General features: G+C 37.2%; 1 protein-coding gene across 1 annotated transcript in view; it reads right to left on the bottom strand.

Annotated features, from left to right (window-relative positions):
* Positions 1-9,598: 9,598 nt before the first annotated feature.
* LOC103070271 (NXPE family member 1-like) overlaps positions 9,599-16,679 on the bottom strand; it is an 8,636-nt gene continuing 1,555 nt past the window's right edge. Inside the window, 6 exon segments of the mRNA XM_082930937.1 lie at positions 9,599-9,757; positions 9,759-10,017; positions 10,019-10,136; positions 10,505-10,548; positions 10,550-10,710; positions 14,267-14,314. Coding sequence (XP_082787063.1) covers positions 9,599-9,757; positions 9,759-10,017; positions 10,019-10,136; positions 10,505-10,548; positions 10,550-10,710; positions 14,267-14,314 — 789 coding nt within the window.

Below are 16,679 nucleotides of genomic sequence, written 5' to 3'. Positions count from 1 at the left end.
CTACATATATTCTCTTTTCTTTTTACGTAAATGGTAACATTATATGCATTGTTCTGTGCCTTGTTTTTTAATGTAAGGATATATTCTGAATATCTCTTCATTTTAGCACATACTGAGCTGCTTCAGTCATCCATTAAGATGGACACAAACTATTTCATTGAATGGATGTATCATTCTTTTAACAGTCACCTGTTGGTGGATGTACAGATTTTCCCCATTTTCTGCTAATACGGAAATTAATAATCTTGTACATTTACTCAGAAGTGGAATTACTGGGTTGAAATTTAAGGGCATTTTTTAATGTGTATGTTCTAAAATATGGAAAGGTTTGTGGGTTTTTTCTTTTGACCACACCACGCAGCATGTGGGATCTTAGTTCCCTGACCAGGGATGGAACTCATGCCCCCTGAAGTGGAAGCGCAGAGTATTAACCACTGGACCAGCAGGAAGTCCAGGTTTGTGTTTTCATTCTCGTAATTGTCTTTATATAATATAACAAATATGTGCAATAGATTTACATAACACATTTAATATTCTTTTTTCAGCAGTATCTGTTCGACTCCCTACCATAAGCAGTGACCAAAATTATTTACACTGTCTTGCCCCAATTTTCTCCTCTCCACTACTGTATTTTTGTTCTTTAAATTATTTATCTTTGTGTTCACCCTATTTCCTTAAAAGTGTGTGTTTTAATAAAGTTATATGTATTATATGTATAACTATATACAGAATATTCTATATATACTATGATATATATAGGACTATATACTATATATAATATATATTATCTATAATGTATAGCATATTATACTATAGTATAATATAGTATATATAAGTACTATATGTAATAAATATATAATTGTATTATGTATAACTTGTTTATTAAAACACATATTTTTAATATTTATGTATATATATGTGTGTGTAGTTATTAGCTTTAAAAAGTATCTTTAAATACCAGGCTGAAAATGATAAAGAAATCTCTCCACCTGCCCTCCACCATCTTTTGTTTTTTATAACATTTCTGTGTTATCAGAGTTTATAATATTTGTGTGTCAGAACACACAACATTTATGGTTTTCCACCATAATCTCCCTAGTTTTGTTTTGGTTTTGGCTAGTACTACAGTTTAGTGGATTCAGTAATTGTTGTCATTCTATTTGTAAGAGTTTTTCATCATTTATCCCTTGTTTAACTGAGGCTGGTCTTCTACATTTTAAAAAGAAGAGTTCATAAGGACTATATCCCCTGTGTTTGTTGTAATAATTAGATTTTTTTTTTTAAAGTTTGAATCTATAAATAACCTGAGATTCATTTGATACGTGGTATAAGGTGAGGATACAAATTAACTTGTAATCTCCAGCAGTGTATGATATCTAGAGAAGCAATTTTGCTTATTATTTCTTTAACCTTCAGAAAAACGCAACTGTACAAGGGACAAATTAAGAATTTAAATATGCTTTCCTTCTAGGAAACTGAGACTTCAAACAGAAAAACATGTGTTCAATGAATTTGAGGGTTTAGGGGAGAAAACAGTTCAAGTAATTAGCTACAGAACCTATGTTGGGAAGAAAAGGAAAATTGGGGCCAGGCAGAGTCTTATGAGTTGAAAGAAAATGAAAGAATCAAGGAAACAGTGCCTGGGACATAAAAGGCTTCAAAACATTTTTGTTTTCTGGATTAGTGAGTGAATTCAAGGTGTAATGAGAGTGAGAGTACAGGCATACCTTGGAGATATTACAGATTTAATTCCAGATTGCAACAAAGCGAATATCTGCCTTAAAGTGAATCACGTGAATTTTTTTTCCCACTCCATATGAAAGTTATGTTTACACTATACTGTCATCTCTTAAGTGTGCCATAGCATTATGTCTAAAAAAACAATGTCCATACCTTAATTAAAAAATACTTTATTGCTAAAAATGCTAACCATCATCTTGCCTTTAGTGAGTTGTCATCTTTTGGCTGGTAGGGGGTCTTGCGCTGACGTTGATGGCTGCTGACTGATCAGGGGGTGTTATTAATTGGCCTAATTTCAATACTGTTGTGTCTCAGAATAGAGAGGCCTGAGGAGAGGAAGAGAGGGAAATAGCTGGTGGGTGGACCAGCTGGAACACACAACACTTATCAATTAAGTTCATTGTCTTATATGGGTACAGTTTGTGGTGCCCCCAAACAATTATAAGAGTATCATAAAGATCACTGGTCATATATTGCCATAACCAATAAAATAATAATGAAAAAGTTTTAAATATTGCAAGAATGACCAAGATGTGACGCAGAGATACAAAGTGAGCAAATGCTGCGGGAAAAATGGCACCAATAGACTTGCTCAACTCAGAGTTGCCACAAACCTTCAGTTTGTAAAAAATGCAATATCTGGACTTCCCTGGTGGCCCAGTGGTTGAGACTTCGCCTTCAAATGCAGGGGGTGCGGGTTCAATCCCTGGTCAGCGAATTAAGATCCCACATGGCTCGGGGCCAAAAAACCAAAACATAAAACAGAAATGATATTGTAACAAATTCAATAAAGACTTTAAAATTGGTCCACATTAAAAAAAAAAAAACTTAAAAAAATGCAATCTCTGAAAAGTGCAATAAAGCAAAGTTCAATAAAACAAGATATGCCTGTATAAGAAATGTAGAAGGTTAAGTGTCTGTGGTTAAAAAGTGTGAGATATCAGTTGGGTGATAACAAGGTTCCAGGTGTGGCCTGTAAAGTGTGTTGTCAAGATATATTAGATGTGAAGGTCCCTGGTATGTAGAAAGAAAAAAGTCACCAGAAGGCTTGAGGTTTGAATTGATTTGGATGTGGGATCTAAATTCTTTCTGGGCAATGTAAGAATTTTTTGGGAGGCGATGAAGACTTTACCAGCTATATAATTATTTTGTGAATATGAGGAAACAATCAACTCTATCTTATAGTTATTTCATAGATTAGGAAATGAAGCAGGAAGATATTAAATAATTTGCCTATGGCCATAAGAGGAATAACTGCCAGAGTCAAGATACAAGTCCAGGCAATCTGACCCTCAAGATCGTGATCTGACCATTCTGCAGCCCCACCTCCAAGTGTGTGTGTGTGTGTGTGTGTGTGTGTGTGTATGTGTGTAGTGGTGGTGGTGGTGATGGTGGTGGGGCAGGTGTTGTTCGTTTATGTGACTGCGACCGTAGGGGATGGTGCAGAGGCTGAGCAGCATGGTACTCCTAGATTTGGTCACATCAGCCAGAGCCTGTCCTATAGGGCAGCTCAGGGAGCTCTGGAGCCTGTTTTGCATGTATAGTTTAGAAGGAGACTCTTCCATTCCATAGTTACCCTCGTCCCCTAAGACTGAGCTGGGTCACAAGGGGAGGAGACTGAAAATTTTTTAAAACTCTTAGGCATTTCAGAGACTGTGATATTTCTTTAAAATGTACTGGACAATTTATCCATTTGTTCAACAGACAGTTTAGAATCTGTCTTTACTAGGCATCGTAAGGGGCATTCAAAGCAAGATCTCTACTCAAGAGTAATATAAAATTTAGTTGGGGACACAGGTTAAGGCAAAGTAAGTTTAACTCTATCCATCTCATTTACTTTAGTCTCTCAAGTTACAAAATTAGGCATTAACAACTGAGGGAATGTTAAATCTTTCCCAATTAAAAAAACTTTCCCACCCTCAATATATCAGCAGGCAATTTAATGCCATGTTCTTGGTCTGACCTGGGATAGGCTGAATCCTGAGAGAGGTTTTATTGAGAAAATGGAGAAACTGAACCTTTAAAAAAAAAATCTTTGTGAAATCCTTCAGTTGTAAAGATGATCCATACATTTAGCCCTAATATAGGTGCTAGCAGTGTTTTATGAATCATCTTATTTGAAAACAAAGCAGACAAGGGAGAGTACTAAGGTACATGCTGTTCCTTCCAGAACGCTTTCCCTCTAGGTTGCTCCCTTTGTAACCCTTCTTTTGTGTCCCTGAATTCTACTCATTTTTCTGGTATTATTTCAGATATTACTTCCTCCGGAAGCATTCTCTGGACTCGATGCTGGGGCGTGACTCTGTTTCCCCTAGCATCCTTTCGTAGCAGGTATCACACAGTATTGCAATAGTTTGATACTGACTGGTATTCTCTCTTGTTTAACATTATGTCCACACCCCGAGACCGCCATATAATAGTTGTTGAGTAAACAAGTGTTCATTTAATGAATGATTCTCAGAGCAGAACCTCGTTCTTCCTACAGTTTTCAATATCTTCTTCTTTTTTACAAAAAATTTTAATTAATTAATTTATTTTTGGCTGCATTGGGTCTTCGTTGCTGTGCAAGAGGCAGGGCTACTCTTCATTGTGGTGTGTGGGCTTTTCATTGCGGTGGCTTCTCTTGTTGCGGAGCACAGGCTTTAGGCGTGAGGGCTTCAGTAGTTGTGGTGCACGGGCTCAGTAGTTGTGGCTCATGGGCTCTAGCATGCAGGCTGTTGTGGCACACGGGCTTAGTTGCTCCGTGGCATGTGGGATCTTCCCGGACCAGGGCTCAAACCCATGTCCCCTGCGTTGGCAGGCGGATTCTTAACCACTGTGCCACCAGGGAAGTCCCTCAATATCTTCTTGATGGGGATCTTTTAGGTTCTCAGTATGTGTCATTAGCATAAACAAAAGGAGGGAAATCAAAGACAAGGTGATTGCATTGCAAGTGGCTGCATGTAAATTTTTGGAGAATACTCAACTCTTTTCACCAAGGATCCCTGGTTCCTTTTAGTGAGGAAGGCTTCTTAGAGACCACAGTCTAGGTGCTAGGAGTGATTATTGCTAATGGGTTATTTTTGCTTCTGGGCCTTTTCACTGGATAGAGCTAGGAAATATGTATATTTGAAAATAAAAAGAATCATGAATTTATACAGATGTTTCCAATTCAATTTTTGAAAAGTTTGTTTTAACGTCTTTAATTTTTTTACTTGCATTTTTCTTTTTCACTAAAAACTCCATTTCCTGATATCACTAACATAAAAATTTGCCTTATCCAATAAAATGTAAAAAACAGTCACAAAATAATAATATCAGTATTAGTTCTAATAAAAAGACTGTTGTGTGAAACTTGGGATTTTTTCTAGCTCTATGTATCCTTAGAATATATTCAACTGTTGTAGTTTCTTATGACAGGGTCGAAAGCAAGCTCATCACACGAGATGAATTGTGCAGAAGCACAGCAGTAGAGGGCTGCTGCTCGCTCAGGCAATACAGCGCCGTCTGTCCTACTGTGGTAGCTTTTATTTAAGCATTATCTACGTTTACATCTTAGGACTTGTTTTTTTTAACATTTCAGAAATGCCAAAGCAGCAACATATGCTTTTATTGATTAGACAAGCAACAATGGGCTTTCTTGAAGACATGCCGTGCTTCATCCTTGAGCTCAAAAGCAGTACAAGGACATTTCCTTGTGTTCCCATCATTCTGATTATACTGAGGTCATTTCATGGATCAGCGCCCAAAGTATCCAGGACTGCCTGCAGTCCTGGCTTATTCGCCAGCCCTGGGTTTGCGGAGGGGCTCTGGCTTATGGGTCACGTCTCCTTTCCATGTCCTCAGTTATTCCTCTACATTCAACCATGGAAGTACAGTCAAAATGCTGTGTTCTTAAGTCTGAAACACAGAAAAACATAGTTTTGTGTCACCAACTTGACTTACAGCTAGGTTTATTTATTTACTTATTTCTTCATTTTTAGGAATTTTTTTCTTTTTGGTTTAATGTTTTTAATACATAAATCATATATATGGTTCCAAAACCAAAACTATGTAACAAAGTATAAGAGAGTCTTGCTTCTATACATGTCCCTTCTACTCTGAATTCTGCATGCCTTTATGGATTAACTTATTATTTTTCATCCAGTGGTTCTGTTGTTGTTATTGCAGTTATAAGCAAATACAGCTGTGTCTATCCTTCCCTTTTAATTACCTAAGAGGTTGCACACTATGTACTGCAACTTTTCTCATTTACAGTATATCCTGAGACTAACAATATTAGTTTGTAGAGCTCTCCCTATTCCTTTTTATGGTGGCATTGTGTTATCTTGAGAAGATGTATCATAATCTGTTTGGTCCCCTATAGATGCACATTTTGTTTTCCAATTTTTTGATATCACAAACAGTGCTCCAATGAATAATCTGTGTATAGTTGTTTCATAGTTTTGTTAGTGTCTTTGAGAATGCTGGGTCAAAAGGTAAATACATATGTACTTTTTCCAAATATTGCCAAATTTCTCTCCACCGGGGCTGTACCGTTTTGAATTCCCATCAGTGAAGTCTGAGAATGACTGTTTCTCCACAGTCTCATCAATATCATATGTTTTCAAACTTTGGAATTTTTGTCATCTTGATAGAAGAGAAATGGTATCTCAGTGTAGTTTAGATATATATTTCTTGTTCTGTGTTTAAGGGCCATTTTTATTTCTTCAACTAAATTGCCTACTCTTATCTTTTTCTAATTTTTCTATCTGGGCCTTTTTCTTTTCAATTTTAAGAGCTTTTTATATAATAGGCATAATAGTTTATTGTCAATGATGTAAGTTGCAAGTGTTTTTTCTCTATTTGCAATTTATCTTTTTTTTTTTTTTCTTTGCGGTATGCGTGCCTCTCCCGTTGTGGAGCACAGGCTCCGGATGCGCAGGCTCAGCGGCCATGGCTCACGGGCCCAGCCGCTCCGCGGCATGTGGGATCCTCCCGGACCGGGGCACGAACCCGTGTGCCCTGCATCGGCAGGCGGACTCTCAACCACTGCACCACCAGGGAAGCCCTGTAATTTATCTTTTGACTCTGCTTATGGTTTTTGGGGGGACATGTAAAATGTTTTTATTTTTACATAGTCTGACTTATCAGTCTGGGGTTTTAAGTTATCTGGACACAGAGAAAAGAGAAAGTACTTTATTCTATGTATTACAAATGTCTTTTCACAGTTTTTGGTTTATATTTTTGCTCTCTTAATGATATCTTTTGATAGCTGTTCCTGATTTTAATGTACTGAAACTTACCAGTATTTCAGTATTTCCTCTTCTGATTAGTGTCTTTGGAATTCAGTCTAAGAAAACATTCTACTTGGAAGTCATAAAGTTATTTTCTTATATTATCTTCAACAGTCCAGGAACTATCTATTACTGTGCTGATCAAACTATGCTCTGAGGACCTGTGCTAATTCTGAACTGTTTTTTTACTGGTCCATGATGAGATAAGTACAGAGGTTGAGAGTATGCATTCACAAACTTTTATGGTGATGTGACATTACATGGCGTGCAAGAGAACTCATCTTGCTGATAGTTCTGGTGTGCTTGAATTCATGTGGTGAGTCAGGCATCTGAGATTTTGGATATTTTTAAAAACATGGCTCTTTTTAAAAATTAATTAATTAATTAATTAATTTATGGCTGCATTGGGTCTTAGTTGCTGTGTGCATGGACTTTCTCTAGTTGCGGCAAGCTGGGGCTAATCTTCGTTGTGGTGCACAGGCTTCTCATTCCGGTGACTTTTTGTGCAGAGCACTGGCTCTAGGCACGCGGGCTCCAGTAGTTGTGGCATATGGGCTCTAGAGCACAGGCTCAGTAGTTGTGGTGCACGGGCTTAGTTGCTCCGCGGCATGTAGAATATTCCTGGACCAGGGATTGAACCTGTGTCCCCTGCATTGGCAGGCGGATTCTTAACCACTGCACCACCAGGGAAGTCCAAAAACATGGCTCTTTACTACAGAGAGTGTGAGATGTATTCTTTGAGAAGCTTTATTGCTTTGCTTTTCGCATTTATGTCTATGATCTCCCAAGGACTGTAGGGGTCCAATTTTATTTTTCCCATATGGGTACCCTGTTTTCCCAGAACTATTTATTGAAAAGGGTCACTCACTGCTTCCCTCACTGCTCTGCAATGGTCTATTTGTCAGGAGCCAAGAGTTCTGTTCTCTGTATTCTGTTTCATTTGTCATGTTTCTCTTTGCACCAGTACCACACTGTCATAATTCTATAAATAGCTTTAAAATAAGTATTGATATCTGGAAAAGTAAGTTCTGTAACCTTCTTTTTTTAGAAGTATCTTGATATTTTTGGCCCTTTGAACTTTCTTAGAAATTTTAGAATCATATTGTCAAATTATGCATGTGCACACAGATACACACACACACACACACACACACACACACACACACACACACACACACACACCCTGTTCAGATTTTGATTGGAATTGTGTTGCATTTATAGGTCTGTTTAGTCTTTCAATTTGTGTCTGGAGAGTGGTGTGTGTGTGTGTGTGTGTGTGTGTGTGTGTGTGTGTGTGTGTATCTTACACATTTTTGTATTTATTCCTAACTTTTGGGTTACTCAGTGTTTTTGATAGTTCACTGAGTTGTACTTTTAAGTTTTGTGTACACTCCTAAATATATTGTTGTTTTACAATAGTGATGGTTTTAAAACATGCATTTACAATAGGTCAAAAGTCCCAAATTTCTAAAATTAAATATAATACAACATAAGATACCATGGGATTTTAATTATATTTTCTAATCATCTATTGCTACTATGAGGGAAATTATTAATTTTTGTATGTTGAGCTTGTATTAGGTCACCTTCTAAATTTTTATATTTAGCTCTTTTTTTTTTAAAGAGAATGTTTTTAAAATGAGAATGTTTTTTTTAAAGAGAATGTTTCTTAAAGTGAGTGACCAGATAACCAGAACAGTTACTTCTGTTCTTTCTGACACATACAGCCAGGACACTGTTGAATAGAAATAGTGGCAGGCATTCATGTTTTCTTCCTGACCTTAGTAAGAAACGTTTGTTATGTTTCATTCACTAAGTGATGTTTACTGTAGTTTTCTGGTAGATAAATTTTAAGTTATGGGAGCGTTCTTCTCTTCCTAGTTTGTTACTAGTTTTCCCCTCAACCTCCAAAGAATTTGTGTTCAAGTCTATCAAGGTTTTTATTTTAAACTAGGTGCTGGCAAACTATGGCCTAGAGGTCAAATACGTTTTACCACTTTTTTGGGGGGGACCCATCATCTAAAAATGTTTTTTGCATTTTTAAAAAGTTGGGCAAAAATCAAAAGAAGAATAAAACTATATGAAATTCAAAATTCAATATCCATAAATGACGTTTTATTGGAACACAGCCATACTTATTCGTTTACATGTTGTCTGGCTACATTCATGCTTTCATGCTACAGTGGCAGAGTTTAGCAATTGTGATGGAGGTAATGGCCTGCAAAGCCTAAAACATTTACTATCTAGCCCTTTACAGAAAAAGTTAGATAACCCCTGTTTTAGACCATCATGATGATCACTTTTATTCTCTTTTACCCTACTAAAGTATCAAATAGGATGCTTTCCTCCACAAGTAATAGAAATCATGACCCAAATTTTACTTACAGATTAAAAACATTCACATGTAGACAAGCTCTGGGCATGGCATAATCATTCTTCATGTCTATTTTTTTGGCTTTGGTTGTCTTTGTTCTTAAGTGTCCTCCCTGCCCAAATGGAATCTTTTAAATTTGATTTTCTTTGTTCCTAAAATAAGTAAAACTTCTCTGACAATACAAATAGGATTATTTGCTGACTGGTCCCTAGGGATTTTGTATATTGTTTTAACAAATGTAGTTTAAGTACATGTTAGTCTGATTTCCAATCATATGGTCAGGTGTGTGGATACTATTGGTGCCATATGCAATGGTGCTATCCTTGGTATCAGTGACACCTACATTGAAATTTTTGAAAATGTCCTTCCTGGTAAGATATTGAATGTTAACCATGGATGTCTCCAAACCTCTCTGTGTCTATGTGTATCTCCCTGATGTTTTCTGTTTTAAGGATCATTTTAGTGTCCGGGCTTCTTAGGAATAGTCATTCAATAGCCTTTCCGACACTGATGGCCCTGCGAATGAAAATGTCGACGCGGAAGGGTCTGAGGTGCTAGCCAAGTGTGGTGACTGCTGTGTTTCTTTGATGATGATGGCTGATATCTGGTCAGTTTCCTGGGATATAATCCTCATCTATCACAGAATAGGAAAGTGATAAAAGGGTAGTTATGTTTTCCCCACTGACTCTGAATGTGTCTGTCTTTCTGTATCCAGAGGGAGTTGTTTCTTAAAAATTCTAGTTCCATGAAGATAAAAAATTTTAGTGCTGATAAAAAAATAAATAAACCTTTTAACTAGAAGGACATGATTAATATTTTTAAAAAGAATATCCTACCATTTCAAATGCTCACCCATCAAGATTACTTCTGGCTGATCTTCCCTACTCTCCAGGGTAGAGTACCTGTTCATATGTGTGAAGTGTCAATCAAAATGTAAAGTTTTCATTGGAATTTATAAACAGGAACAACATTTCTTCTGAAAGAGGGAATACAATATATTCTAAATTAAAAGGCTCAAATCTAGAAAGATAAGTGAAGTTGAAAATAAAACAGCCAAAATGAGAGAATAGAGACCTTATTAAAAGTATTTTTAAACCAGCCTGAATTTCTAAAAGAATACAAAATAGTTACATACTTTTTACACCTTTGAGTAGGTAGTGCATTCACTACGGCAGGGTAGTCTACCAGGAGGTAAATGAGTTTTCCTTTTAAACATCCATTTATCTTAATTGTATTAACTGAATCTTGAAGTTCTATCATTTCTTTGCCATCTTTGCTGATGCTGTGCTGACTTAGGCCTTGGTCTCTAACCTGAATATCACTGGTCTGACAGTTGGTGTCCTTGTATAAAATGACTTACCCCTGTTCAATTAATGAAGCAATAATTTATTTTTTCTATGAACTTTTTTTCATAGGAATATTTTTAAACATTTTAAAAATAGCTTAAAAATAACATATCCACATTTTAAAAACTTCAAAAAAGCTTAAAATATCTAACTTGAATTCATATTTTTAAATAGGATTTTGCTAAAAGTGACATGCAGCAGGCAACACAAACCAATATTCTGAGATTTTTCCATTAGAATTACAAGCTCTCTTGGCACATGGTCTGTCTTACAATGTATCTCACGTAGCAGTGCACCAGGAGTTTTGCTATGGGGTAACAGAGATCATCAGATTCCTCACCTGTCATGCTTCCTCGTCACTTGCTGTGTCACTCTCCTACCACTAGACCAATGCATCATATTTTGGTTTGTTTACATCAGCACTTCTGTACTAATATCATATTCTGTATTAGATAGGAAGAAAATAATAATGACTTAAAAATACAAACATATTTATCCCTAACATAACAGTCATAGAGTGAGCAAGCCAGGGCTAATATGATGTTGCATGGTGTCAGGGATTCCAGTTCCTTCTGTCTGCTTGTTCTGCTGTTCTTTTTTCAGGGGAGCTGGTGTGATACTCTTAATTTTATTATTCCTTTTACAACTTTACTGAGATTTAATTGGTGTACAAAAAAACGCATATACTTAATGTGTACCGTTTGATGAGTTTGAACATATGCATAAACCCATGATGCCATCACCACAATTAAGGTGCTATTCTTAACCTATGATTTCAATCCCACGGTCTAACATGGCTCTTTCATCTCTTAATATTATATCTACAGTTCAGCCAGTAGGAAGGGGAGGACTAGTTGTTTTACTTTTAAAGGCATGACCTAGAAGTTTCCTTTATCACTTCCACTCACAATCCTGGCAAAAATCTAGTCATGGCCTTAACTAGCTGAAAGAAGGCTGTGGCCTTTAGTTTGTGACAATGGACCCAGCTAAAATTATGGTGTTCAATTACTAAAGAGGGAGAGGGGAACGGATATTGGGAAACCACCTGCTTCACTTTCCGTGCTTAGCCCCATGTAGGCCTTGTGGTCTCTGGTTGTCAATGTCCACATAATAGTCATCAACACGGTTGTTCTGTGCGTGTAACCTTTGGACAAATGGCAAAATGGTGCTGATTGCAGAACTGGAAAAATTCTGGATTAGCTATTCCTTGATGACCTGGAGGAGTTGTTAAGTCCTGGTGATTTTGGCCTGCTAAAGAGAGTTTTCATAATCCTATGAAATTCCTGTATTGGAATTTCCATGTGACATGTTTGACCTTCTATGACGTTTGACAGCATCACATCCTGGATGGCTGAATATCATAACCCTGGAAACTTAACATTGCTATACCCATCCTAATAATGCACTGGCATATTTTGGTGAGAAAGATAGCCTTTGAGTTTATTATCATAAACCATATATTGTATAATATTAATGTGTCAGGGTATTCATTTTTGCCAAGTGTCAAACTAAGCGCTCTGCAGGACTATTTCAAATATATAGCAAATTCTCTTATGATCAGTCTTACATGTTTATTTTACTTGATAATTTTAGAATAGGCTTGAATATTTTTAAGAGTATGTTAGTAATAGTTTTAAGATTCCATTGTATTTATTGATTAGTTTAGGGATTGTGGCAGGCAGACTAATGGCCCTCCAAAAATATCTACTTTATAATCCCTGAGACCTGTGAATATGTTACCTTCCATGGCAAGTGGGACTTTCCAGATATGATTAAGGGTATGGGTTTTGAGCTGGGAGATTATCCTGGATTATCTGGGTGGGACCAATCTGAATCGCTTTAGTTTTCAAAAGTGGAAGAGGGAAGCAGAAAAATGGGTCAGAAAGATGTGGTGTGAGGACTTGACCCACCATTGTAGCTTTGAAAAAAGGAGGAAGAGGGCTGCGAGGAATGTGGGCAGAGCCTCCAGAAAGGAATGTGGCCCCTGCTACACCTTAATTTTAGCCCAGTGAGACTGATGTTGAACTACTGAATGACAGAACTGCAAGGTGATACATTTTTGTTGTTGCAAGATGATACATTTTTCTTGCTCAAGATACTTTGTTACAGCAACAATAAGAAAATAATGCAGAGATGATTGACATTTTTTTCAGTATCAAGTCATCCCACCCAGAAACAAACAGTATTTTTCATCTATTTATACAAATTTTATTTTATATCACTTAGTAGCAATTTAAATTGTCTTTCTGTAGATCATGCACATTTTGTTAAATTGTGAATTAGCTCTTTAAAGCACAAAGCAGATTGCATCACTCTCTTCCTTCATTGTTTTTTTTGTAGCTTTCAGAAACTTACTGAATAAACACTAAAATCCTCAGCTTTGTACTTGAGAGCCTTCCATGATTTAGTTTCTTCCCTTTTTTAGCTTCATGCTTCACTACATTCCACCAAATGCTCTCACTCCTTTGGGCTGTTGAACAAAGTTCATGATGATTTTGCTCCTGAGTAGAGTTATCAGATTGAAAGAATACGGAATACTAAATTGAATTTGAATTATTTTTAAGAAGCAATAATTTTTTAGTGTCAGTATTTCTCGTGCAGTATTTTCCCTTTATCTCATGTCATATGCATAAGAAATTAGGAATTACTGAAATTGAACTGACACTTTGTATTATTATTTGCTAAACCTGGCAACCTTACTCATGATCTTTATGAGTTTTCTCTTTCACCTCATTCCCTGTCTACAGATATCCTTTGGGGCTAGGTCAAATACCACCTTATCATAAGCCCTTCTGCCTTTTTACTTCCTTCATAGAATTGGTAGGTTAAATGTCTGTCAGATTGCAGCCTTGCCGAACATTTATTTTTCTCCATTTGCCCATAATGCCTCATATCTGTTAGAATCTCAATAAACATTTGCTGAATAAATGAATAAATATTAGGCAATAAATCAGTTGAGGTACATCTCAAAATGATTGTTATTGGTAAACTCTTAGGCTTTAAAGAAAGTTATTTTAAAGCTAAGTATAAACATTGTTCTTTTATAAGTAACATGGCTTTGTGTTTAACACTAAAACACATTTAATGAAATGGAAAACTCCATATAAAACGGCTAAGTGCACCCACTAAAGGTTAGGAAGGTATGCCCACAGAGAATTCGGCTAACTGAACCAAAATGTTCCTACTCTGAAGCTGTGGGTATCCATCAGAGATTTGTACAGAATGTCCCCCAGACAGAATCACTGACTCTAGGAGATGCATTCCTGGGTTTAAATATGGATGTAGGATATGAATACTTTCCCCTTTGGGATAAATTGAGATGAAATCTGTTATAAAAAGAGTTTGAAATAATTTCCTTGAATTGATTTCTCTCTTTAAAATCCAAGGTGATTGACACCACAGACCCCTGCTAGGAATGGTGTTCCTGGAAAATCGTGATTGCTAGGGTTGATTCTGATACAGTTTCCTCTGTGTCAGAATGTCTCTTAGAAGATCCATGCCAAGCACCACCTACCACAGGACAAAGCAAACTTACTGTTGTATCAGGAGACATCAGTGTGGTTAAGATGTTTCATCATTTCAACTCCTATACTGGACCTTCAAAAATATAAGACAACAAATTACCCTGCTGTCTGTTGACACAATACAAGTAATAGAAGCTTGTGAGTGAAGGATAATTTAAAATTTGCTACAACTGCAAGCTATTATGGTTGTTGTAAATATTGTATCTATTGGGCATTGTATATGAATTAGGATTTTTTATTGTATATCCATTGTATATGCATTAGGAAAACTATTTCCCTTTCTGGGAGCACCTTGAAGTCCAGGGCAGCTCTGCTCTTCTGTCACATGCAATCAGTGTGTCCTGGAATTTTAGTTTCAAAGTATTTATCTAATCTGAAAGTCCTCCTCTCTCTCTACTTACACATCACTTATTCAAGTTCATACAAAATTTTTCTTAGATTACTGTCAGCCTCTAGCCAGGCCGTCTCAATTTTATCCCATCTAAATTCTTCAACACAACTGCTGGAGCATCCTTTCTTATTGCAAATGCAACTGCATTACTGCTTAAAATCCTTTATTTTAAAGTTGTTTATTTAAAATCCCCATCACTTACCTAAGGAGTTCAGGCTTCTTAGCCTGGCATGAAGACCTCTTCTCACAGGGTTCCTGCTTCCCTCTTTATATATGTTTTCTGCTATGTTTACCTTCCATTTTTCCTAGAAACTTGCTTTCTGAGGGTTGTAAGCTTTATGAAGGAAGGTAATACATTTGCCTGGTCCACTGCTGTGTCCCTAATATCTCACAAAGTGGCTGGCAGAAAGTCGTGTTCAGTCTGATGCATGAATAAATATACACTGCATTTCTTTCCTCCAGTTGATGAAAGACTATCTGACTCTCCTACTTCAAAGCTCTTACTCTCCCTTTGATTCACTCTTTGTTCCAATCCTGTGTACATGTGTAGGTAAGCGGTAGCAGGCAGAAAGGGGACACGGGGGAATGGGGACCCAGGTGTCAGGTAGTACAACGGATATAAGTGGTACCTGATTCGCTGCTATGGATGTCTCTTCAGGTTCAATCCAGAGAAAGGAAGGGATCAACACATTTTCATCCTTACTGGGACTTAGGCATAAGGACACTTAGTGGGTAGGAGGAGATTTGATGAGGGGTACCATCAGAGATCAGAGGGAAAGAACAGAAACCCAACTGTGCTTTTACTTGTTTCAGAAGGGAATCAAAGACTATTGATCAGGAGCCAACACTTGGATAACTCTGTAAGATCTGAAATGCATGTTATTTTTCCATGTTTGCTATCCATACTTTACTTCCTCTTAGCGTGTTTTTTGGGAGCTTAAGGGGAAAAGACTGTAAGCTTGACTTAGAAAACTGCTGAGAAAGGGGTTGCTGAGAGCCTAGCATTCCACTCTATGGCCAAGCTTAGGCAAAGTGAATTCCCAGGAAAAAAAATGGATCCCTAGGGGAAAAAAAAAAGAATGGAAAGGGGAAAGGAAATGGACTGAGACTTACAGAAAGTTAGCAAAGTAGCCAAAGAGTCTGGAACTGATAGGTTGTCTCAGGGATTGGCCCACAGGTTCTGGGATTTGTGGTGGCACATAAGTTATCCTTTGTAAATTCCAAAAGTGACTCATGAAGTGTTTTGCAGCTTATGGTAGAGCTGGCAGACCAGGAAGTGAGTATGTTTGTGAGGAATGGGAGAAAATCTTGGCATTGACACTGCCATGATTGATATGAGAAACATGCTCACACCCCAGTTTATGGAGGTCTATTCAACTGGAGGCTTCTGAGAATCACTAGATCACAACTCAGGGAGTATGAAGGACTCCTCCAACCTGATATCTGAGAACATCTGAGAATACCTGATCTTGAGATCAATTGGAGATGACCAGTAGGAAGGAGTTGGATCGTTGGAAAGATGACTCAGGCTGCAGTGTGGACAATGGATTAGAGGGGGTAGGCTAGGCAGAAAGGAATCTGTGACAAGTGATCTAGATGAGAGGATGATGATCTGAACTCAGGTAAGAGCACTAATCATGGAGAGAAATGGATAAATGCGAAAGATACTTAAGAGGTAGAACCTGCAGAATATGATATGGGGGATGATGAAGCATGGATGTTACCATACACTTATCAAGGGATCCTTTTCTGGTGTAACATCTATTAACTAACACAGCAGAATACTTTTCCATTGAACATATTTTGTAAAACCTAGGTCTACAGTAAAAGATATGTGACTGAATCTGAGAATACCGGTCATCATGGAGGACAGGCATATATGATATAGTTCACCTTGGGCACCCCTCTTTTATTGAACATCTGAGTGAGAATGCCAACCCTGGTGGTAGGAGTCATGAACAGGGGGCTCAGGAAGATGCCGCATACCTGATCAGACCTTAACGAGGCATCTGAGAGGGTCATGCTCAATTTTTTTTTTTTTTTTTTTTG

The sequence above is a fragment of the Lipotes vexillifer genome, unplaced genomic scaffold (assembly GCF_000442215.2).
Source record: "Lipotes vexillifer unplaced genomic scaffold, Lipotes_vexillifer_v1.1 scaffold743, whole genome shotgun sequence".
Lineage (NCBI taxonomy): Eukaryota > Metazoa > Chordata > Mammalia > Artiodactyla > Lipotidae > Lipotes > Lipotes vexillifer.
This window is presented reverse-complemented; position numbering and strand designations above follow the sequence as displayed.